Source organism: Canis lupus, chromosome 21 (genome assembly GCF_048164855.1).
Source record: "Canis lupus baileyi chromosome 21, mCanLup2.hap1, whole genome shotgun sequence".
Taxonomy (NCBI): domain Eukaryota; kingdom Metazoa; phylum Chordata; class Mammalia; order Carnivora; family Canidae; genus Canis; species Canis lupus.
In genome coordinates, this window is record NC_132858.1 from 20,507,843 (window position 1) to 20,532,056 (window position 24,214).

Genomic DNA, 24,214 nt, shown 5'->3' on the forward strand with positions numbered 1-24,214 from the left:
CCTGGGCCAAAGGTGGTGCTAAACCGCTGAGCCACCTGGGCTGGCCCAATGAAGAGTTTTAAATGTTAAACCAGCATAACATGTTTATAGTGCTACCTTTATTGAAGCAAAACTCTGAAAATTACAGTCCTTGACATTGAATACTTTATAAAGTGTTAAGACTATGTAATTTCAGTTCTTACTGCAGTTGAATCAAAGAAAGTAATCCATGGAATAGGTTGTTGCTTCTCTTTTCTTTCATATTGTAAAACCATTATTTTCAAAGTGAGATGAGTTATTACATGGAGATTTAATAGACCAGAAGTTGTGAACTGAAGTGACTCACAAGTCTAGAGTCTCTTTCCAGGAATATGACTTGAGAATTTAATGAAAACTATCCTATTTATTGTTATTAAATCTGTTTCAAAAAATAAAAAATCTTCATTATGGTTTCTCCATTTTATGGCTTGAGACTTACCAGAAGTGGTGCTTTGATGTTGTCTTAGTATTAGCAGCCATTAATGAATGACTCTTGTGTGTGTCAGTCATTCCTCTATGTATTACATTTGTTAGTAGTAGTGCAATCCTTGTATGAACCCTAACAAAGTATATATTCCCATTTTCCAGAAGAAGTTACTGAAATTCACAGAAGTTATTGGTTTGAGGCTCACTATTACGTGATAGAACCGGTATTAACCTAAATCAGATCCTTCTCTTTCTTTTTTGCGTTACTGCTTAAAAGAGATATTGGTGTCCTTTGCCTTTACCTTCCTATGTTATGAAGGAAAGAGTACTGAAAAAGAAATTTTAAAATCTTAGTTCTGACACTGAGTCCATCCTGCTGTTAAGCTTAATTTCCCTTAAATTTAGTGAAAATAAATATCCTTCTGTGAAAAATTGGGTTGGGGAATACATTTGTCCTACCCATATCACTAGAATTTTGTTAAAGTTGAATGATTATATGGATTATACTAGTTCTTCCATTCACTAAACCAGGTATACCTATACGTTTATGGTGTGGGAAATAACTTTTCCCTGATTTCTCAAAGAGTAACTAGTGGAACCCAAATTCAAAGTCAGTTCTTTCTGACTCAGAATTCTGTGTTAGCAATAATGCTATATTGCTTCAATTTATGGAGTCCTTAAGGAAATAAAAAATGTAAATTGTCCATTAAGTATAATGTAAGGAAATGAAAAATATGGTGTTATTTTTGTAATTAATAAAATACTTTAAGAGTAAGACTTTTTTAAGCACCAAAGTACAAGGATTTTGTTCATCCATTCAGCAACTAAAAGAAGGAGGGAATTAACTTATTTTGAATACCTGTTCCATGTCAGGCACTGTTCCAGGCATTTGATCATGGGATATCTCATCTAATCCTCCCACAACCCTCCAAGAGAAGTAATATTATTCCCATTTTTTAGGAACTTGATGTCACAGATGCTTAAGTAGCTTTCCCACTCTCTTAGGCTGTTAGTGACCAAGTCTATGACGCAAACCCAAATCTTCAAAATCTCTGCTTTTTATTCTGTGCCAGAGTGCCTCCATTTGCTGCTGTAGTAACTGTACAGCACATGAAGCCAGCTGCCAGGAAAAACTACACCTTGATCAGCTATAAGAATATACTCCTACAGACTTTAAAATACATATTTTTTTCCAGAATGTTTTTGAGAACTAGAAGTTTTGCACAGAATAGGAAAATTTATAGATTTTAATTATCAAGGCAATATTTCATTTCATAGTAGTTAACTGATAATTCATTTATTTCATATAAAACTTAAATGCTTAATTAAATGTAATTAAACTTTAAACATGCAATTAAATTAATTTTGAAAATGAGTACTTACCATGTGAGATTTAATTTATGAAAAGCATGTGCTCATTTCACTAAAATGAACTTTACTGGTTCATTTATAAAACAATAAAGCTAAGCTTTACTAGTTGTCTATACTTTTCCTGTAATGAAGACTAGAGGATATAGCTGTGTCCCAGTATCATATATGAGGATATAATATATAATTTCATATATTCTAAAAGGCACTGTTGAAACAGAGTTTTTTGTGGTAAGAAAAACTGAAGGTCATTTAAAATTGCATTAACTAATTTAAAATTATTTACTGGTATGCCTATAGAAAATGGTCGTACATATAATTTAAACTTTCAAATGAAAGCCTGGCTATAAAAACCATATAATTCTGATATTACCAGATGGTTTTGTTATATTTCATTGTCCTAAATCAGATAATCTGAGTCACAGAATAGTGATAGGAAAACTGATTTTGAGAATAATTCTATAATCTAAGATTTTTTTAATTTGGCATTTTTTTAAATTAAGCTTTGCTAACGGGTATACAAGGACAGTTGTTTTCCTCAGGAAGATAATGCTCATCTTCAGGGTAGGGATAGTGTCTTGGGCTTCCTTATTTATTAACAAACCTACCAACATACTGCTTAACCTACTGTTACAAACGGAATGTTTGTGATTCTACCCACTGCTCCCCGCTACCCCAGATTTATATGTTGAAACCCAATGTGATGATATTTGAAAATGAGGCCCTTGGGAGATAATTGGAGTTGGATGAGGTCATGAAAGTGGGACCTTGGCCTGATAGGATTGGTGTTCTTAAAAAGAGGTAAAGATATCCAGCTCCTTCTCTTTCCTTGAGCACATGTACATGAAAGGCCAGATGAGCAACATAGCAACAAAGTGATCATCTGTAACCCAACAAGAGCATTATCACCTAGATACCAAAGCTGCTAGCACCTTGATCCCAGACTTGTAGTCACCAGAACTTCAACAAAATTAATTCCTATTATTTAAACCACTCAGTTTGTGGCATTTTGTTATAGGAACCCAATCCAATTAATATAACCACTATATTATAAAATGTTATTTTTTTAATAGAACAGATCTTGAATATTGAGTTTACATACAATTGGTAGTAAATAGAATGAGTTCATTTTGATATGTTTCTTTGAAATTCAGGATTTTATTTTTACATGGATATCCTAAAAATGGTTAGTAGCTTCTTATATTAACTAAAAGTTTTGTATTAATTACGTTGAATGAGCTGAATTCTGGAAGAACTAGTTATCTTTTTAGGAGAAAATCAACAGAAAGGATAAGAATATTAAGATTTAAGAAGTCATTCTTTTTTCTTATTTTGCCAAGTCTGTTTACCATTTAAATGTAACATCTGTATAAGCCTTCTGTAATATTTTCCTAGACAAAGTATAGTTATGACCACCCATACATTCCTACTTCCTTTTGCTCATACTCTGTCAAACATTTAACACATTACACTATAATTGTCTTGTCTACATTTTTTTTCTTCCCTCTAAAGCATTGGAAATCCTTGAGGAAGGGGTTTATGCTATCTTCGTCTCTTTATTCCATGAATCTAGGACACAGGTGTTGAGTTATAGTTGAATAACTAGTGAATCAATGCACAAAGTATAGTAATAACTCAGATTAACTATACCCTTGTTCTTAGCTCAAAGATTTAGTGGGATAAAACTAATAACTGAAACATAGCCATGTAAGAATATATTTTATTTCAAAACTACTGATCTCTTACATTGAGAAGCAGAGAGCCATGGTGTATTTAGAAGTTACAAGTAGAAAATTCACTCATGAGAATGGGATTTTGTGAAAGAACTTCTAGGTGAGACTACAGGCTCAGAACAGGAGTATGCTAAACTACTTTATTAAAAGGATATAGTGAGTGATCTATTAATACAAATCTTGGAGCTGAAGGAAAAGCAAGATATAAAAATGTGAGGAGGGATTTTACCCATTGGCCTTTTTGCTGGTGATACGATTAAAGTAAAAAGAAAATATCTAAAAATTCTGAGAGAGAACTATTAATCCTAAATCTCATTTTAACCAGTGAAATTACTTGCTTACATGTTTGCCTTTCTTTTTCTGTCCTTCAAGAGGGCCTTTGGGTATGTTGAAATTAGTTGCTCATTAGTCTTCATTAGTAGGCATTTGTTTTATTACCCACCTAATTCCTACATTCCTAGTCCCAGTCATTGTTCCCTAGACATACTCTCTCTTATTAATGTATGTCCTTCCAAATTTCATTCTTCTTTCAGTAAAGTAATCTTAGACCCTTGTCTCCTCTCTCTCACTCCCTACATCCAACCTTTCAGCAACTCCTGAAAATTTTATTTTTTTAGGTTTTTATTTCAATTTCAGTTAATTAATATACAGTATAATAATAGTTTCAGACATACAATATAGTATGTATAGTATAGTATTCAACACTTCCGTACAACACCCAGGGCTCATCACAGCAAGTACACCCTTCATTCCTATGACATATTTTACCCATCCCTACCTACCTCCCCTCTGGTAATCATCATTTGTTCTCTGTAGTTTAAGAGTCTGTTTCTTGGTTTGTCTCTCTTTTTTTTCCCCTTTGTACATTTGCTTTGTTTCTTAAACTCCACATATGAGTGAAATTATATGGTATTTATCTTTCTCTGACTGACTTATTTTGCTTAGAATAATACTCTTAGCTCCATACACATTGGTGCAAATGGCAAGATTGTATTCTTTTTTGTTGCTGAATATTATTCAGCATGTTACGTGTGTATTCTATGAATTTATTCCATGAATATATTTATGTACAATATATATAAATATATATATATACATACACACACACCCCTTCTTTATTCATTCATCAGTTGATGGACACATGGGCTGTTTCCATAATTTGGTTCTTTTAGTTTACACTGTTATAAACATCAGTGCATGTATCCCTTTGATTAGCATTTTTATATTCTTTGGTTAGATATCTAGTAGTGAAATTGCTGGATCATAGGGTAGTTCTGTTTTTAACTTTTTGAGAAACCTCCATACTGTTTTCCCGAGTGGCTGCACCAGTTTGCATTGCCATCAACAGTGTAAGAGGGTTCCCCTTTCTCCACATCCTTGCCAGCACTGGTGTTTCTTGTGTTGTTGATTTTAGCCATTCTGACAGGTGTAAGGTGTTATCTTATTATAGTTCTGATTTGTATTTCTCTGATGATGAATTATGTTGAGCATCTTTTCTTGGGTCTGTTCACCATCAGTATGTCGTCTTTAGAGAAATGTCTGTACGTATCTTCTGTTCATTTTTTAATTGGATTATTTGGCTGTTGAGTTTTATAAGCCTTTATAATTTTGAATACTAACTCTATCAGATATGTCATTTGCAAATATCTTCTCCCATTCTGTAGGTTGCCTTTTAGTTTTCTTGATTGTTTCCTTCATTGTTCAGAAGCTTTTTATTTTGATGAAGTCCTAATAGCTTATTTTTTATTTTGTTTCCCTTACCTTATGAGCTATATCTAGTGAGAAGTTGCTATGGCCAATGTCAATGAGATTACTGCCTGTGTTCTCTAGGTATTTATGGTTTCTGGTCTCACATTTAGGTGTTTTATCTGTTTTGAATTTTTTTTGTGTTTGTGTGAGAAAGTGGTCCAGTTTATTGTTTTGAATGTTGCCGTCTAGTTTTCCCAACATCATTTGTTAAAGAGATGATCTTTTTCCCATTGCATTATCTTTCCTGCTTTGTCAAAATTAATTGACCATGTAATTATGGGTTTATTTCTGGGTTTTCTGTTCTGTTCCATTGACCTGTGTGTCTTTTTTGTGCCAGTATCCTACTGTTTTGATCACTACAACTTTGTAATATAACCTGAAGTCTGAAATTATAGTGCCTCCAGCTTTGATTTGCTTTTTCAAGGTCACTTTGGCCATTCCAGGTCTTTTATGGTTCCGTACAAATTTTAGGATTGTTTGTTCTAGCTCTGTGAAAAATGCTATTGGTATTTTGATAGGGATGCATTAAATGTGTAGATTGCTTTGGGTAATACAGACATTTTAACAATATCTGTTCTTTCAATACGTGAGCACAGAATGTCTTTCCATTTCTTTGTGTCATCTTCAATTTCTTTCATCAGTGTTTTATAGCTTTCAGAGTACAGGTCTTTAACCTCTTCAGTTAGGTTTATTCCTAAGTATCTTATTCGTTTTAGTACAATTAAAAATGGAATTGATTCCTTGATTTCTCATTCTGCTGCTTCATTATTAATGTATAGAAACGCAACAGATTTCTGTACATTGATTTTGAACCTTGTGACTTTCCTGAATTTGTGTATCAATGTTAGCAATTTTTTTGGGCTTTCTGTGTAGGCATTATGTTCTGCAAATAGTGACAGTTTGACTTCTTCCTTAGTGACTTGGATGCCTTTTATTTCTTTTTGTGATCTGATTGCTATGGCTAGGACTGCCAGTACCATGTTAAATAACAATGGTGAGAGTGGATGTCCCTGTCTTGTTCCTGATTATAGAGTTTTTCCACATTGAGGATGATAGTAGTTGTGCGTTTTTCATACACGGTCTTTATCATGTTGAGGTATGTTCCCTCTAACCCTACTTTCCTGAGGGTTTTTATCATGGATGGATGTTGTACTTTGTCAAATGCTTTATCTGCCTGTATTGAAATGATTAAATAGTTCTTTTCTTAACGTGATGTATCACTTTGATTGATTTGTGATATTGAACTACACTTTCAGTTCAGGAATTAATCCCACTTGATCGTAGTGAATGATTTTTTTAATATATTTTCGAATTCTGTTTGCTAGTATTTTACTGAGAATTTTTGTATGCATGTTAATCCGGGATATTGGCCTATAGCTCTCTTTTTTAATGGAGTCTGTATCTGATTTTGTTATCAGGGTAATGCTGGCCTCATAGAATGAATTTGTAAGTTTTCCTCCCTTTTCTATTTTTTGGAATAGTTTGACAAAAATCGGTGTCAGAGAAAATCTTTAGAAACAATGACAAAATAAGAAATAAAATGGTAATTAATATATATCTATCAATAATACTTTGAATGCAAATGGATTAATGATTCCAATCTAAAGACATAGGTTGTCATGATGGATGAGAAAACAAGATCCATCTACATGCTGCCTACAGGAGACTCATTTTAAACTTAAAGATACCTGCAGCAAAAGCAATTTTAGGAGGGAATTATATAGCAATACAGGTCTACCTCAATAAGCAAAAAAAATTTCAAATAACCTGATCACATACCTAAAGGAGCTAGAAAAACACAATAAATGAAGCACCATAGAAATGCAATCAATTATAAGAGAATATTATGAAAACTATATGCCCACAAATTGGAAAAATTGAAAGAACTGGATAAATTTCTAGACACAAGAACCTACCAAAAAGAGAGAGAGAGAGAGAGAGAGAGAACACTTGAACAGACCAATAATCAGCAAAGAAATTGAGTCAGAAATAAAATAATTCCCCACAAACAAAAGTCCAGGGCTAGATGGCTTCACAGGTGAATTCTACCAAACATTTAAAGAAGAGTTATTTTAATTTAATTAACATAAATATAAGTAGCTATATGTGACTAATAGCTTATCTTGTTAGTACAGTTTTACAGCAAAAGTCAGCTCTTATCACTACTCTGGCACAAACACTCCACTTACTTCCAATTTCATTCAGAAAAATGAACTCATTCTAGGGGCATCTGGCCTGCTGAGTCAGTAGAATCACATGACTCTTGATCTTGAGGTTGTGGGTTTGGGTCCCATGTTAGGTACAGAGATTATTTAAAAGTAAAAATCTTTAAGGAAAAAAAAATCTTCTATAGCAACATCCAGAATAATAAACCCACATTCTAACAGAGGTCCTATAAGGCCTGGGTCCCTTGTTTAATCTGATTGCTAGCTACAGCTCTGATCTCTTTGATCTCATTGAGGTTGTAAAAAGAATAAAGGGAATATCAAGAATGTTTTCTAGATTTCAGACAATAGAACTAGGTTCGTGTCATTTACTGATCTAAAAAACATCCTGAAGTATTTATTAGAACACGTTATCTGACATGAATACCTATGAACCTGAGCACCTTTTATGAGTCTAGCAAGCTAAACTCTAGGTTTATTATAGTAAACAAAGCAGCTATTATCCTTGACCATGTATAGTGTTTACAGTCTAGTAAAAAAGCATACAATTTTTAAAAAGCTAAATAAATATATTTGCCATTAAGAGTTGCCATAAGTAATAAAGAAAAAGAACATTTTCCACAGGTTATATGGGGATAGGGGGATATGCTTTGAGTTGTTCAGAACTGGCTTCTCTGAAGACAAAGCATTTGAGCTGAGACCTGGAGATAAGAAGACCAAAGCCATTCTACAAAGGAGAGTAGCCAAGAATTATTTGGGAGTGGCGGGGGCGGGGGGGGGGTGTTGGAGCCAGCCAGTGTGCCAAGAAAAGAAAGACAGTGGTTTAAGGACCTGAAAGGCCATGTTGGTGAAACAGAGTAATAGAGCCATATGAAAGAGTTCAGAGAGATAGGCAGAGGTCACATCATTCTTTTAAGAAATCTGTTCATGAAGGGGACAGAGAAAAAGCAGTAATTGGAAGAGGTTTGGGAAGCAAGAAGTTTGTGCTGTTTTGTTTTACTGTGAATAAGAAAATTCAATAGAGAAGAATGGATGGAGATTGGAAGAGGACATAGTGGTTTCTAGCTTTATGACATTAGGCAAATTACTAAATAATTTGGCAGAATTCCTAAGCCACTCATGGCCAAGGATTGGCCATTAATATGTAATAGCGTTTCCTCCACTGGAGAGAAGGAAAAGGAAGAAGATAAAAATGCAGATGCAAACAAATAGGTTTGTAAGGATAGAGGCAGGGTCTCGAGTAGCGTCAAAGATATGGACTATGGTCTTCTCTTTACTCAGTGAATAATAGGCAGGGTCATATGCTGAGGAAATTACCTCTTAGGAGTTTAGGTTAAATGGGGAAGGTTTGAAATGGTTGTTTCACAGACTAGAAGACTATACTAACTAGGGAAATATCAAATATTTGTTGTGGTACAGTCTGTAAGGTTGTGTTACTTTCTTGCATCTCTGCTGAGATTCCTGATGCAGAGGCAGGATTGAAGTTTTGACAGGTTCAGGCAACAGAAGGAGTTTAATGTATTAAACATAGTAAAAAAAAATTATGGATTGCAAACTCTAGGTCTAAGAAAATGAATTAGAGACAACTGCTATTGATATATGAGAGAAAGAGAAGAGATAGTAGACTGGTAGTAGACTGGCTGGTCTTAATAATGAGAGTAAATGGACAAAGCAATTACCAAGATCAGAAGTGTTGGTTGAGAAAAGATATTTGAATTAGGTACACTGTTTTCAATAGAAGAAAACATCCAGGAGTTAGATAAAGACAGCAGCTTAAAAAGGGAGTGATCGGGATTGGTTAGAAGAAACCATGCATTTTGTTTGTATTTGTTTTACCAGAAAGTGAAGGAAGAGGAATGGTTTGAATGTCACATTGGAAAACCAAAAGGATACCAATCACATCTTTCAGATATTGAGGAAAGGAATCTAAGCTGCAGCTTTATTTATTTAAGCCCAAGTGCCCATTACCTTCCAAGGGAAATATCCTTTGGAGGGTGGTGGGCACAGTATCTTTTATTAAGGTCTGTGACTGATACTAGTTACAAAGACTGCCGCATTGGCTCTAGCAGGTAGGTTCTGCAGCAGTTTTTTCTACATAAGAAACTTGAGATGGATACCTGGCTCACTATCCAAGATATAAGGAAGTGAAAAGGCAGACTATAGTAATGGGATACATAGTATAATCCTGTTTACATAAAATTTTACATAGCTGATTCTAAATTCTTTTCTAACACTAATTCAGGAGATGTTAATTTAGGTTCCGAAACCTTAATGATATGCGGTCAAAGAAGATCACAAAACTCAAACTAAATTTCCTTCTTAAATCATTTAAGAGACTCATAGTATGTGTAGTATTTAAAAGGATGTGAAAGAAATGCCAAAATTAAATATATACATAGGTCTTATAACCCTGTTTATATTTGTTTATTGGTAAAATATTCTTTAGAATCAAAACCAATTTTAACAGCATACTTCTTTATAACCCACATTAATTTCTCTCAGGAATAGAAGGAAGGGCAGGTACAGAGAAATGTAAGAGAATGTTCATCAGACTGATAACAATATTCACCTCTGGGTCATGAATTGGGTTTTTTTTTCCTATTCTTTGTATGTTTTATGTATTTGAATTTTTATGATGAACAAAGAGTTTTCAAAAAAATTTTTTAAAGATTTTATTTATTTGAGAGAGAGCATGCATGTGTTTAAGCAGAGTGTGGGTTTGGGAGAGGAGGGACAAGCAGACCCTGCGCTAAGCATAAGCCCAACACAGGACTGGGTCTCAGGAATCTGAGATTGTGACCTGAGCCAAAATAAAGAGTTAGCCATTAACCAAACATGCTACCCAGGTGCCCAACCATCATTTTTATAATAGGGAGGTATTTCAGTAAGTGGGGAAAGTTTAATCATTTGGGAATAAAATAAAGAAATCCTTACTTCAAATCTCACATCAAACCATATTTCCAAAGAGTTAAAGATTAAATAAATATAATAAGTGAAATTATAAAAATATAGGAAGAGAATGCCTTAAACTCTTGGGGTAGGAAAATAGCAATCAGTATATCTAGTGTTCAGACCTAAATACCATTCTCCATTTGAGGGAACCAGGACTATTTAGAGAAGTTTTGATTCACAGGAAAGTAAAGATATACCTGTAGTGTCTTTTTATGTTCAGAAGTCCTTTAAGAATGATGAGAACAGAGTATGTCAATAGAATACAGAAGCCAGCTCAAAGGAGCTCCCACTGGCCAAATAGGAGAAGATTTGAGCATCAGAATAAATAATGATGGACAATGGATTATAACCCATTTAATAAAGCAGGAAGCCATGAGTACATATTGATACAAATAACTGAATGAATAAATAAGTTATTGAGGAACAAAATATTTACATAGCCACAGAGTCCTTCCCACAAAATATTTATTGACTCCAGTGGGAAAAAATAATTTTATGGTGCAGAAGCCTTGTGGACATAACTTTAATCAAATTAATGTCAGCAGTAATGGACAAATTGAGATCATGTATCATCTGATAATATGCAATGAGAATTCAGCAACACATCTGTGATATTTCTACCAAATATACATAATTTAAGTCTAATCATAAGGAAACATCAGACAAACCCAGATTGGGAACAATCTACCAAATACCTGGCCTGTAATCCTCAAAAGTGTTAAGACCATAAAAGTGAAGAAAGTCTAAGGAACTTCCAAATTGAATAGGACTGAAGAGAGACATAATAACTGAATGTAACATGTGATTCTGAACTGAGTCCTCTGCTCTGAAGAATGATATTGGGACAAGTGGCAAAACTTGAATAGGGTCTGAGATCAGATAGTATTATCAATTTCCAAATTATATCAATACCCTAAGTCAGTTATATTGTTGTTATGTAGGAAAATGTTTATAGGAATCGTAGCCTAAATTATTAAGAAGTGATGGGTCATCTTGTCAGCAACTTATCCTGTAGTGGACCAGGGGAAAAAATGTTTTTCTATATTAACAGCTTTTCTGGAAGTTTGAGATTGTTTCAAGATTTAAAAAATAAACATATGTGAATTTATGTGTGTTAATATCTTTAGTAAATTGAGAATATTTTCACTTTATCTTTAAGTAGGCTCAATGTCTAGCACAGAGCCCAACACAGGGCTTGAACTCATGGCCATGAGATCAAGATCTAAGCCGAGATCAAGAGTCAGATACTTAACCAACTGAACCACATAGGCACCCCAAGAGCATTTTAAAACTGGTAACAAGTTGAGTATCCTAATACAAAACAGACAAAAGATAACAATGAGATGCTCTCAAAAGAAGAAACAAAAATAACTAGTAAGCCTCACTAGTGATCGAAGAAATGCAAACAAAACCGAAGAGATACCATTTTTTCAGCTATCAGATATTTAAAATGATAACACCCTGTGTTAAAGATAGTGTGGATGTCACTTGTGTTAACCTTAGGAGTGTACATTGTTAACATAATTCTAGGAAAGGGTATCAAAAGTTGGAGTATACATTATCATTGTTGCCATCATCCCATTTCTGGGAATTGATCATAAAGAAATAATGATACAAGTTAACAAAGATGTGTGTACAAGAATGATTACCATAATTTGTGTGCATTACTGAAAATCTACAGATAACCTAAGAATTATCAGTATAGATTGGTTGACTAAATCATGTTGCATACACATAATGGAATACCTTGTTTGCAAAGTGAGGAGATAAGAACAAAACAGATTATAAAACAACATAATATATGTAATATATGATGTATATATGTAGAAAATGGTCTGTAAAGATATACATTAATAGCCTTACAGTAATTATCTCTGAGTATTTGAATTGCAGGTGATTTGGCCTTTTTTTTTTTTTTTTTTTTCCTTTTTCTTTTTATAAACCTTCTTGTGAGACAGCATAGTTTAGATAGGGGCCCTTTGGTTAGACAATGTAGGCTTGAATCCTGACTCTTCCACTTACTAGCTGTATGACATTGTATAAGTTACTTTACTTCTTGGGCCCCCATTATATAGGCTTTAATAGGAGTATTAATAATAGAAACTACTTCTTACAATTATTCAATGAGATAATAAAAATTTACCATTTAGCAAACACTAGCTAATATAGTAAGGGCTTAATGAATTTAGCCTTCCATCATCATCATTATTTCTGCTTCTATGTCTAAAATTTATTCTAATAAACATTTTTATTAATAGATCAATAAAGCTATTTCTCCTTTAGGAATATAACTACATAAGCAAATATTTTTGATCTGGACAATCAACTTTCTTTTTCCCTATCTTATTCTTTCTTTTGAGAAAAATACATTTGGAAATCAATTCCTCCTTAGATATGACTGTGATTGAACAGTAGCCATATTTCCTGTGCCTCCCACACAACTTAGCTCACTCCTGAAAGCTTATTAAAAGACTCAGCAGGGATCCCTGGGTGGCGCAGCGGTTTGGCGCCTGCCTTTGGCCCAGGGCATGATCCTGGAGACCTGGGATCGAATCCCACGTAGGGTCGAATCCCACGTCGGGCTCCCGGTGCATGGAGCCTGCTTCTCTCTCTCTCTCTCTCTCTCTCTCTCTCTGACTATCATAAATAAATAAAAATTAAAAAAAAAAAAGAAAGACTTGGGTTGTCCACTGAGGCATCTTTTAAAAAATAATAATAAAAAAAATAAAAGACTCAGCAACAGAATGTTTTTTGGTACTCACTTGGCAGTTCTAGGTGGTACTGTTGTACTAGTCCCATTCCTTCTTACCTCCTTAAGAGTATACCTTGTTCCATGTTGTTATCCCACCTGACTTGCATCCATCCTGCAACTGGAGCATTACTATATTATATTTACAGCATGGGAATTGATAATCATTAACAATTACTGAAAGCCAGTTATCTCTCAGGTATTAACATATTATTTTTGTTATTTTACTTAATCTTTACACAAATCTCATAAAGTTTATAGTATCCCCCATTTTGAACATGAAGAAAGAGATACAATAAGTTTATTTAGTTTATTTAAAGTCACACAGGGACTCAATCTCAAGGGACTCCAAATAGCCAAAACAATCTTGCAAAAGAACAAGGTTGGAAGTATTATACTTCCTGATTTCAAAACATTTTACAAAGCTACGTTAGAGCAGTATGGTTTGGTACTGGCATAAAGGCAGGCATTTAGGCCAATAGAATATAACAGAGGACCCAAAAATAAACCCTTGCATTTTTGGTCAAACAGTCATCAACAGGAGTGCTAAGACCATTCAAGGGGAAAGAGCAGTCTTCAATAAATGGTACTGAGAAAACTGGATCTCTATATGCAAAAGAATGAAGATGGACCATTATCTTATGCCGTATATAAAATTAACTCAGAATGGATTAAAGACCTAACCATAAGACCCAAAATTATGAAAGTTTTAAAAGAAAGTGAGGGGAAAATCTTCATGACATTGAATTTGACAATTATTTCTTGGATATAACACCAAAAGCACAAGCAGAGAAAGCAAAAATAAACAAATGGGACTACTTCAAACTAAAACACTTCTATGCTTCAAAAGATACAATCAGCAGAGTGAAAAGGCAACCTAGGAAATAGTTGGAAATCTTTTATGTCATAAAGAATTAATATGCAAAATACATACAGAACTACAATTCAGCAATAACAAATAGCCTGGTTAGAATCTGGGCAAAGGGCTTGAACAGAAATTTCTTCAAAGATGATATACACATGGCTAACAAGCAACTGAGAAAATACTTACCAGCACTAATCATTAGAGAAATGTAAGTCCAAGCCACAATGATATAATACCTCACACCCATTAGGGTAAATTCTTGAAAAAATATGAAATAGAAAGTGTTGGCAAAGATGTAGAGAAATTAGAACCGTTGTGCCTTAGCGAGATTGTAAAATCTCTTAGCGAGATTCTTACAACTGCAATGAAAAATGGTATGGCATTTCTCAAAAAATTGAAAAATAGAACTATATGATTGAGCAATCCCACTTCTGGGTGTATATCTAAAAATATTGAAAGCAGGGTTTCAAAGAGATATTTGCATACCCATGTTCAGAGTAGCATTATTCACAATAGCCAAGGGGTGGAAGCAATCCAAATTTATAGCAATCAATGAATAGTTGCTGATGGGTAGGTAAATGCATTGATGGATGTATCTGCTGGTTGCTTCTGTTTTCTCAGTGGAAGGTTAAAAGCTAAGAATACAGGGGATCCCTGGGTGGTTTGGCGGTTTAGCGCCTGCCTTTGGCCCAGGGTGCGATCCTGGAGTCCCAGGATCGAGTCCCACGTCGGGCTCCTGGCATGGAGACTGCTTCTCCCTCCTCCTGTGTCTCTGCCTCTCTCTCTCTCTCTCTCTCTCTCTCTATGTCTATCATAAATAAATAAATCTTAAAAAAAAAAAAGCTAAGAATACAGATGGATAAGGATATTAGATGTTTGTATAAAAAAAAAAAAAGAAAGTGTAGAAAAGTTATCGAGGAGGGTAAGACTGTGAATAGTGAGATTGCCAGGCAGTCTTAAGGACCTATTGAAGTTTGAGGTCATGAATTTACACTGAGATCAGTCCACGTGGTTGGAGCCATTTGTCCACCACTTTTAGCTGCACTGAGGCAAATGTGGAGTGGGTAGAGAGTTGAATTTAGCTGACTAGTTTTGCTGAGTGAGACAGAACAAGAGAAGAGCAAGGAAGTAGAGACAAGGACTGACCATAGATCAAGGTGATTAAATAATTAAAAGAGTATATCAAGGGGAATGGGTGAAGAAATCGTAGGCAATGGTATAGAGGTCTCTATGTGGTCAAATGATTACATATGGCCTCTAGGTGGAAAGATAGGAAGTGGCAGTTGTGGGGAGGAAAGAGCAGGAAGGGGAATACCAATTATTGATAATGGCAAGGTCTGACCATAGGGTAAGCACCATAAGTAGGTATGATCATAAGGGTAAGCACCATAAGTAGGATGGAGACAAGATCATCAAGAGAGAGGTGATCAAGAAACTGAAAGGCCAGGATATTTGAAAGATAATGATTCAGGGTTGGCTGGATGACAACAATGATGAGTAGTAGGAGACATAATCTAATGACTTGTTTACGTCAGTAAGTAAAGGAAATCAGAGTAATGGTGAAGTGAATACCTTTTCATGAAAGACCATAACCTCTTTCAATAGTATTTCTGTCAGACACTGGATTATTTAGCCTATACATGCAATTCTTATATCCTCATGTTCTTAGTATTTTCCCAGCTGTGGCTCATAGGTCTGTGCTGGTCATTGCTCTCCTTGCATTCCTAGTCTCTGTATGTTCTGCTCTTAGTTGAGTATTCATGGTAACGAGAATCAAACTCAGTGTTATTAGGTGAAAAGCATCAGAAAAAGAAAAATCTGTGACAGCCTTCAGGGTAATAGTAATGGAATTTTTAACTTGAAAATTACTTGTGAATAGACTTCACAGTCTTTATAGTCACATGCAAATTATATGCTAATATAACTTGAGCTCTGCAAACCATTTTACACAATTAGTTGAGACATTTGATATTGTGCCTATTGCCCTATAAGTATATCTCACTATTTGTCATAAATGAATACTTGAAATATATGTGTAAATAGAATTTTGGTAATACAAATCATTTTCTCAATGATTTACATAATAATATCAAAAATACTTCATATTCATTTTAAATTAATCCTAATTGGGAGTGATAAACAGTTTTCCCTAAGTATTTTTATCAAGTAGTTAAATCAATATTTAAATGCACCAGAAGTTCTTATTTTTAAAAACCCAGCAATTAATCATTTTAATGGGAAAAATCAGTCTTAAAAAGAAAAGTCGGATCCCTGGGTGGCGCAGCGGTTTGGCGCCTGCCTTTGGCCCAGGGCGCGATCCTGGAGACCCGGGATCGAATCCCACATCGGGCTCCCGGTGCATGGAGCCTGCTTCTCCCTCTGCCTGTGTCTCTGCCTCTCTCTCTCTGTGACTATCATAAATAAATAAAAATTAAAAAAAAAAAAAAAGAAAAGAAAAGTCATTGTTGAGTCCTGTAACTTTAAGTCCAAAAGGACAAGAGAGATTATTAATACAGCTCTGTCACATGAGAAAACTTTGAGCCCTGGAACAAACAATTAAATACTTTGCCTCATTATCACACATTTAGCTATAGTTGCTGATACAAATAGACCAGGAACCCAGATCTTGGTAATACTTCCCACTGTGTTATTCTGCTGTCTCGTTTATATACTGTAAATCTACATTTTTCCATCTTGAATTGTCTTTAATGTCATGTACCAAGTTAATACAAGTGAGGCCTATTTGTGAAGGTCTCATAGGTGCAACTAAAAGAAAAATACCTTTTTAAAAACTATACACTGGATACTTTGTGTTGAATGGAGTCATGTTCAAACCTCATCACAGCCACATTAGTGTATTTGAACCCACAGACTTTTCATTGAATCTGGATCTCACTCTGGGGCTTTATTTTAATTTAGCCTAAAGAGCAGATAAGTTGAATTTTTAGAAAACTTTTTAGGTGCCTCTTCTGTCACTTAATTGTTGTACAGCTTTGAACAAATCACCTAAGTCTCCAAAGGGTCTTAATTTTCTCTACCACAAAATGGAGCTAATGACTCTATTTACCTCACAGGGCTATTGTAATGATCAAATGTGGGAGAGATGCAAAACATTTTTGAGTATTTACTACGTCAGACACTTTACCAGTAGATAAAATTAAAATGAAGTAGTTTTGTTAAAAAAAAAAAAATCTATGAGAGTTTATTACCTATGATTAAAATTTTCACTTATAGACTAGTTATTTCATATATATAATTTTATTTTTATCATTTATGTTTTCACAAGTGAAATCTCATCTTTTGTTACCCAAGATTTTGTTGATTTTACATTTACATTTATTCTTTGATCACACTGAGACTTTTGTTCATTGTTTGAGAAACTACAAGGTAATAGACTGGTATTTATTAATTGCTTGATTTCCTTTCTAGGTATACTACAACTATATCTACACTTACAGCAGATTTACTAGACTATAGCAGATATACTATAACAGATTTTTTTAATCTTTTTAAGAAAGATTAATTTATTCATTTGAGAGAAAAAGAATGCCAGCTCAGGGAGGAACATAGAGAGAGGGATAAGCTGGCTTTGCACTGAGTGCGGAACCCAACGCGGGGCTCGATATCATGACCCTACCCAAAATCAAGAATCGGAAGCTCAATGGACTGAACCACCCAGGTGCCCCTTTTTTTATCTTTCTTAATGAGACTGACAAAAATTACTTTTCACAGAAAAAACAGTGCTATTTGTTGATAGAAATTGAAGCTCTCTGATGTAAATATCTATCAGACCTCCTGCTGAAAATTGGGTAGGGGAGATACTGATAGGTCCAAAAGTCTCATTTTTTTCTGTCAGTTTTTTTTTAATGTTGAACTTGATTATCAGAATATAGATTTAGGGGTGCCTGGGTGGTTCATTTGGTGAAGTGCCTGCCTCGATCTCACCTCAAGTCTTGATCTAGCCCACAGGGCTTCATGTTGTACATGGAACCTACTTAAAAAAAAAAAAAAAAATATATATATATATATATATATGTAATATATATTACATTTTGTGTCATTAGACCTCTTTTACTTATGTTTAATATTAATATAAAGAAATAAGTTATTCTTAGAAAACATGGTAATATAGCAGATATAGAACAACTCTTTCTTGACAGAAAAAAATTTAAATACTTGATATTTTAAAGGTAAAATTTGAAATTCTAATAATTGTTTTCACATTCTTTGTACTGTTATAGTTTTAAAGACAAATTGTGGAATCTCAAGTTAGATCATTTTACTATAAAAGTTGTTGAAAACTAAGAAAATCAAGGTAAAATAGTATATATGATTTGAAATGTGCTGCCTTTGGAGCATATTTTAAATACTTTGATAACCTTTGTTCATTGCTTGGAAACATTAATAAGGAGGACAGTGTCATATTTGTAACTAGATTTCCTTCTGCCTCCTTATAAATTTCCTGATTTATAAGTTACTATGCTGCTGAACAGCAACAAAAAAAGACAACAGCCTCAGAATTAAAGGGATTTAATTTTTTTTTAATTTAGATGACAACAGAAGGTATTTTTATCAGTAAAAGAGTTTTATAAGTATTGCTGGCAAAAACTATCTCATAAAATTAATAGTATTTTAACAGCAATATCATATAAAGTAATTTAGTTTTAAATGCTGTAATCCCATGTGTCATAAATGAATATTATCAATTTATATACCTGAATGTATTGCTTTTTTCCCGTTTAATTTGGTATCAATACATTTATTGTCCTAGAAATCTAATTAGTTTGAAGTTTATTACTTGTAAAGTTCTAAGCAATGCTGGTGACTAGATTGTTTTATGTCAGTGTTAAATAAAGAAAGAGGGGGCCCCTGGGTGACTCAGTGGTTGAGCTTCTGCCATGGGCCCAGGGTGTGATCCTGGGTCCGGGGGACCAAGTCCTGCATCAGCCTCCCTTCGAGGAGCCTGCTTCTCCCTCTGCTTATGTCTCTGCCTCTCTCTGTGTCTCTCATTAATAAATAAATAAAATCTTTAAAAAAATAAGGAAAGAGAGTAAGATATATTGGCTTTATGTCTCTATTTTAGTTCTACTATCAAACTTCTCCACCATCTTTGAAGAGAATCTTAGCTCTAATGTAGTTACCTTAACAGACTGGAAGAATATGAAATAATCGATTGTATTGATTGAGTAATTGCAATGAAAAACTCAGAAGTAATTTATGTATGTGGTATCTAGTAATGTACCTCAGATAGCAAATTTACTACCATGTGCTTAAGGCAAATTTTATTGAACAATTTGGGGCAGAAGGAAAAATGCTTGAGAAACTTTTTGTAATATATGAAATAATGTCTTGAGTAGATTCATTATTGGTGGATTAGAATGAATGGATATATTCATGATCCACCCTCCTTTAACCCATCCTGACATTCATCAAATGGCTGGCTGAAATTCATTTCATAATCTGGGACCTTGGAGCAGATTTACCCCTTGTGCAAATCTAATTGACCCAAATAGGAATTGAAAAACGTGCATTCAAACAGCAGTACCGCCTTCTGAAAGTTGAGCCAGCAGGGACAAAATATGTTACTTATTTATTTGTATATATTTATGTGTTTATGTATATTTATATATTCATATATTTATGAAAGAGTTATTCAGTGCCATTATGGAATATCATTTTTTATAGACACATTTCTTCACTCATTAAACTGGAAAAATGTGTCCGTGTAATCCAGAGTACCCTCACTGAAAACAGAGAAGTAACTATATGAGATAACCATACTGCCAAAGCCTTTAATTGGAGTCATATTTGTTTTGTACATAACAACATTCCTTTCTCTTGGTTTTCCTTTTTGTTTTTGTTAGGTATTTTGGGGCTAGCTCTGGCTGTTAAACAAAACATTTACAGAGATATGCAACAGGCTGAACAACCTACTATTGTTTTTGCACACTAAGTAGTCTTCTACTTTTCTAACTTGTTCTGTTCTTTAATGTTGCATGTGTGCTTCAAGTTATATTTCATTTTTTTTCTTTAGGGCATTTATTCTGCATATGTGGTTGCTTTATTTGGGATCACAGTAAAGCAAACACCTGTATTTTTAAGGACACCCACAGCTTTAACAGCATCAGTCACTAAAATGTCTATGAAATAACTATGCTCCAGAACCTCATTATCATAACAATTAATGTTTAGCCATGGCACGCAAGCAGTGCGTTATCAAGAATATTAAACTCAGTCAGTGTTAAACCAGATGTTCTTCACAGTTACTAAATTTCTTGAGATGTTTCATAACATTTGTAAAAACATTTTTTAATTAAGCTCTACACCTAACATGAGGCTTGAACTCATGCCCCCATTATCATCAATCTCATACTGTACCAAATAAGCCTGCCAGCATCCCTACTTTTGTAAAATATTTTTAAATAGTAATATTAATACTAATATTCATGTGAGAAATAATTTATCTTCTTGAATTCATATATATATTATTTTCATTTTAAAAACAAAGGAAATTATACTCGTCTTTGTATGCCTTAAAAGATCAAAATTTTAAATTACCATTATTTTAGCAGTTTGTTCTAAGAAAATTAAAACTTTTCAGATGAGCTTAGGTGATCAAGACATTGATTCAGGTGTACTTGGCATAGAAGTTCATTAACTCTATGTTAATTATCTATGATTACTACTGAAAAGCTATAGTGGCTTCATCTTGTAGGTTGCTTCATTAAATCATTAATTTTCTAGGAGGTAACTAAGCTTGACATAATTAAGCCATCTCAGTCTCCATAGATTTTTATCTTCCCATGATATCAAGAACACTGAGCTAGTGAATAGAAGGCATTGTAACTTATTTCCTCGATGTATTGACTTTACATTTTTAAATTATACTATTTTGGTTCATTGTATATTATATTTAGATAATCTCATAAATTTTAACTATTTCCTTACTGTTATAGCTTAGATTTTGAATTTCCTGTATAATAAGCCCATTTATATATTTGAACCACTTCTTACCCACAGTTCTTTGACCCATGGCTACATAAAGCTGCTTCAGTTTATCCAGAACGTCATATATGAGGAAGGATTTGATGGATCCAATCCCCAGGTATTGAGTACCTTCAAAGCCTTTTATAATCATTTATGTAATGTTGTTTTTAAACTCTCTAGAGGTAAACCCAGAAGGTTTTAGAATAATCAATAGTGAACAAGCTGTTTCCAAGCACAGAAGATGTAAATGAGCAGAACACAGGCAACCTTACTTTAATTGTTAATGTGTATTTAAAGTTTTAGCCAAGTTCTCATTGGATACACAGATGTATATGTACATTCTGACATAAATTAATTTTAAATACATATTTGTAGCAATTGGAATTAATAAATAGCCACATTTTGAAAATTACTCTTTAATAGTCAAGACTTGGGCAACCCGGGTGGCTCAGGGGTTTAGCCCCGCCTTCAGCCCAGGGTGCGATCCTGGAGACCCGGGATCGAGTGCCATGTCGGGCTCCCTGCATGGAACCTGCTTCTCCCTCTGCCTGTGTCTCTGCCTCTCTCTCTCTCTCTCTCTCTCTCTCTCTCTCTGTGTGTTTGTGTCTCATGCATAAATAAATAAAATCTTTTAAATAAATAGTCAAGACTTACACTTTCATATCTAAATTTATTATATTTGTCAACCAGTCCATAATTGAATTACCTTAAGAGTAAGAATTATTTTAAGATTTTATTTCTTATTATATCATGCTTTGAGTTGTCTCAAAAATGCATAAAAATGCATTTTATTTGCTGTGTTAAAATATTTGATATCTTAATTATTTCTCTGTAGCTCTATTTTTAAAAATGGAAGTTTTAAAATTCCCACTATTAAAGATTCCAAATTCGTACTATTAAAGCTGTTCCGGTTAGTTTACCTTAAAATGAGAGAAATTTCATTTCTAGATATCATGCCTTTCAGAAATCTTTCTCAGTGATTTTAATTGCTATAGCTGCTAGAGACATTCAGTTCATTATTATTATTTTAGCACAATTATTTCCAGAGCACCATTATTTTTATTGAAGAAAGCAAAGAATCCCAAAGACTTATTTTTGGCATTATCAATTGCATTTGCTCTAAATCCATTAATTTTAAGTATTCTTATAAACTTTACTGCTATAGTTAGTGTTTTTTCCACAGCACGATAATTTTTAAATTTTTTTGATCATTTTTTTGATCATCATTAGCAAGTTGAAAATACTTATGTGTGTGGTGAAGCATACACATTTATTTATAGATGGCTCTTCATGTATGTTACAATTTTTGATATGGTCCTTGGTTTTTAATACAATTTTATTTTGTTCATTGTTGCTCCATTTTTGGTCCTAGCTAAGATTTATGGGCACTGTGTCCTCCCTGTGTCTGGAGAGGTAAATTGGTCCCTGACAGACACCTCTCCCCACTCGCTGTGGTTACTATGGAAACAGGCATGTCATAACAGTTCCTATGATACAGTGTGCAGAGCTGCTGTTCTTACAGAATGATGGCATATCTTCTAAGAGCAAGAAATTTTATGAAATGCAAAAAAGCAAAGGCAATAGCATAAAGATACACACATACTTACATATATATGCATATACGCACATATATGTACACACATCCATCTAAAGGACCCTTGATCAGTAAGCTATTATTGGGAGGGAATAAAATATTTGTTTTCTTAGTTGTTTGAGTATGAAAAAACACCATTTCAGTAAATAGTATTTTATTTTATGAAAGTTGATTCAACAAACTGAACTTGTCTCTCTGAACCAGAGGTTCTACAACTATTAACTCTGAGATTAAACAGAGTTGAGGTAGATATTTACAAGGTGAATACCAAGAATGCTAATAAAATTTACCACGTGCTAGCAAGTTATCATAAAATATATTTCCTATTTTATTGGAACTAAAACATAAGGTTTATGTTACATTTTTATGTTAATAATATCCATATTGTTTTATTATAGAATGTATCATTTGCTAAATTACCTCATTTACACCTCTATCTCAGAAACTTTATTTTATATTTTTAGAAGGGAGATAGGTTCTTTATATTTGTTTTTATTGGTGTTCAAATTGCCAACATATAGAATAACACCCAGTGCTCATCCCATCAAGTGCCCCACTCCGTGCCCGTCCCCTAGTCACCCCCATCCCCCGCCCACCTCCCTATCTCAGAAACTTTAGATGAGTTCAAGAAGCCACAAAAAATGCATCTCTGAAGCACTACTTCAAAGAATATTATTCCTGAGCCAAAATAATGTTCTGATACTGAAATGAATCCTTCTTTTTAAAAGGAAATTTTCATCTTGCTTTCTCTGTCACTACATTTTCAAATAAACTTACATTTTCAAATAACCTAATTTAGTTTATTTGAAGTAGGCTATAAGGAATTGAGTGTTATATGCTAGTATATAATACTAGGTTTTTATATATATTTATATATATTTATACACTTAATTTATTTATATATTTTAATATATTCATATATATAAATACAAGGTAATTATATACTACCATATATAATTGGTAAAACCAAAAAACCTTGGTAGTAAGTAGTATATAGCTCATCTATAAAGATATTTGGAGTGGAGACATTTACAAATTGCTGTCACAATTTCATTTAAGTTATAATTTTTAAGTAAGAATGTGCAGTAAAAACAAAATTTGAACACTGATTTTACTTAGAATACCAGATTAAATATTTTAGATGCTCTCATAGAAATAAATTAAACTATTTATTATTCAGCTTTCAACTAGAATTTATCTTTTTAATTTTATTATGCCTTACAATGTGCTCCATTATTATATGGCATAGCAAAGGAATTAGATGTCTAAAATTACACAGGTAATCTGTAATTCGGCCTTTGTTTTTGTAATTACTATCATTTAAAATATATATATATAAATGTATACCCTATGTTGAAGTATTATGCTCAGTTATGTTCTGATACGCTGAGTACCTACCTCACTTACATATCTTATCGTTCATTCTTTGGCTTAATATTTTTATCTTAATCTTCAGATATGACAATGTTTCTGTCAAAGTTGCCAAACCTCTGTAGTTCTCCAGCTTCTGGACCTAACAGCATTTTTGTTATAAACTTTTAGCACGTGTTCTTTGATTATAATAGTTGGTATAATAGTGACTGGGTTAAAATATACAACTGACCTTTA

General features: G+C 33.6%; 1 protein-coding gene across 5 annotated transcripts in view; it reads left to right on the forward strand.

Moving 5' to 3' along the window:
* The window catches only part of ELP4 (elongator acetyltransferase complex subunit 4), a 252,787-nt gene that overhangs the window by 68,014 nt on the left and 160,559 nt on the right, over positions 1 to 24,214 (forward strand). For 3 of the 5 annotated variants that reach the window (XR_012013944.1, XM_072790991.1, XM_072790989.1), the window contains exon 6: positions 21,046 to 21,133. Coding sequence is in view for 4 of the 5 variants with exons in the window: in XM_072790991.1 (XP_072647092.1) it covers positions 21,046 to 21,133 (88 nt within the window). In the remaining variant the exon portion in view is untranslated. The remainder of the gene's footprint in view (positions 1 to 21,045; positions 21,134 to 24,214) is intronic. The other 2 variants (XM_072790990.1, XM_072790992.1) reach the window with 1 other exon arrangement.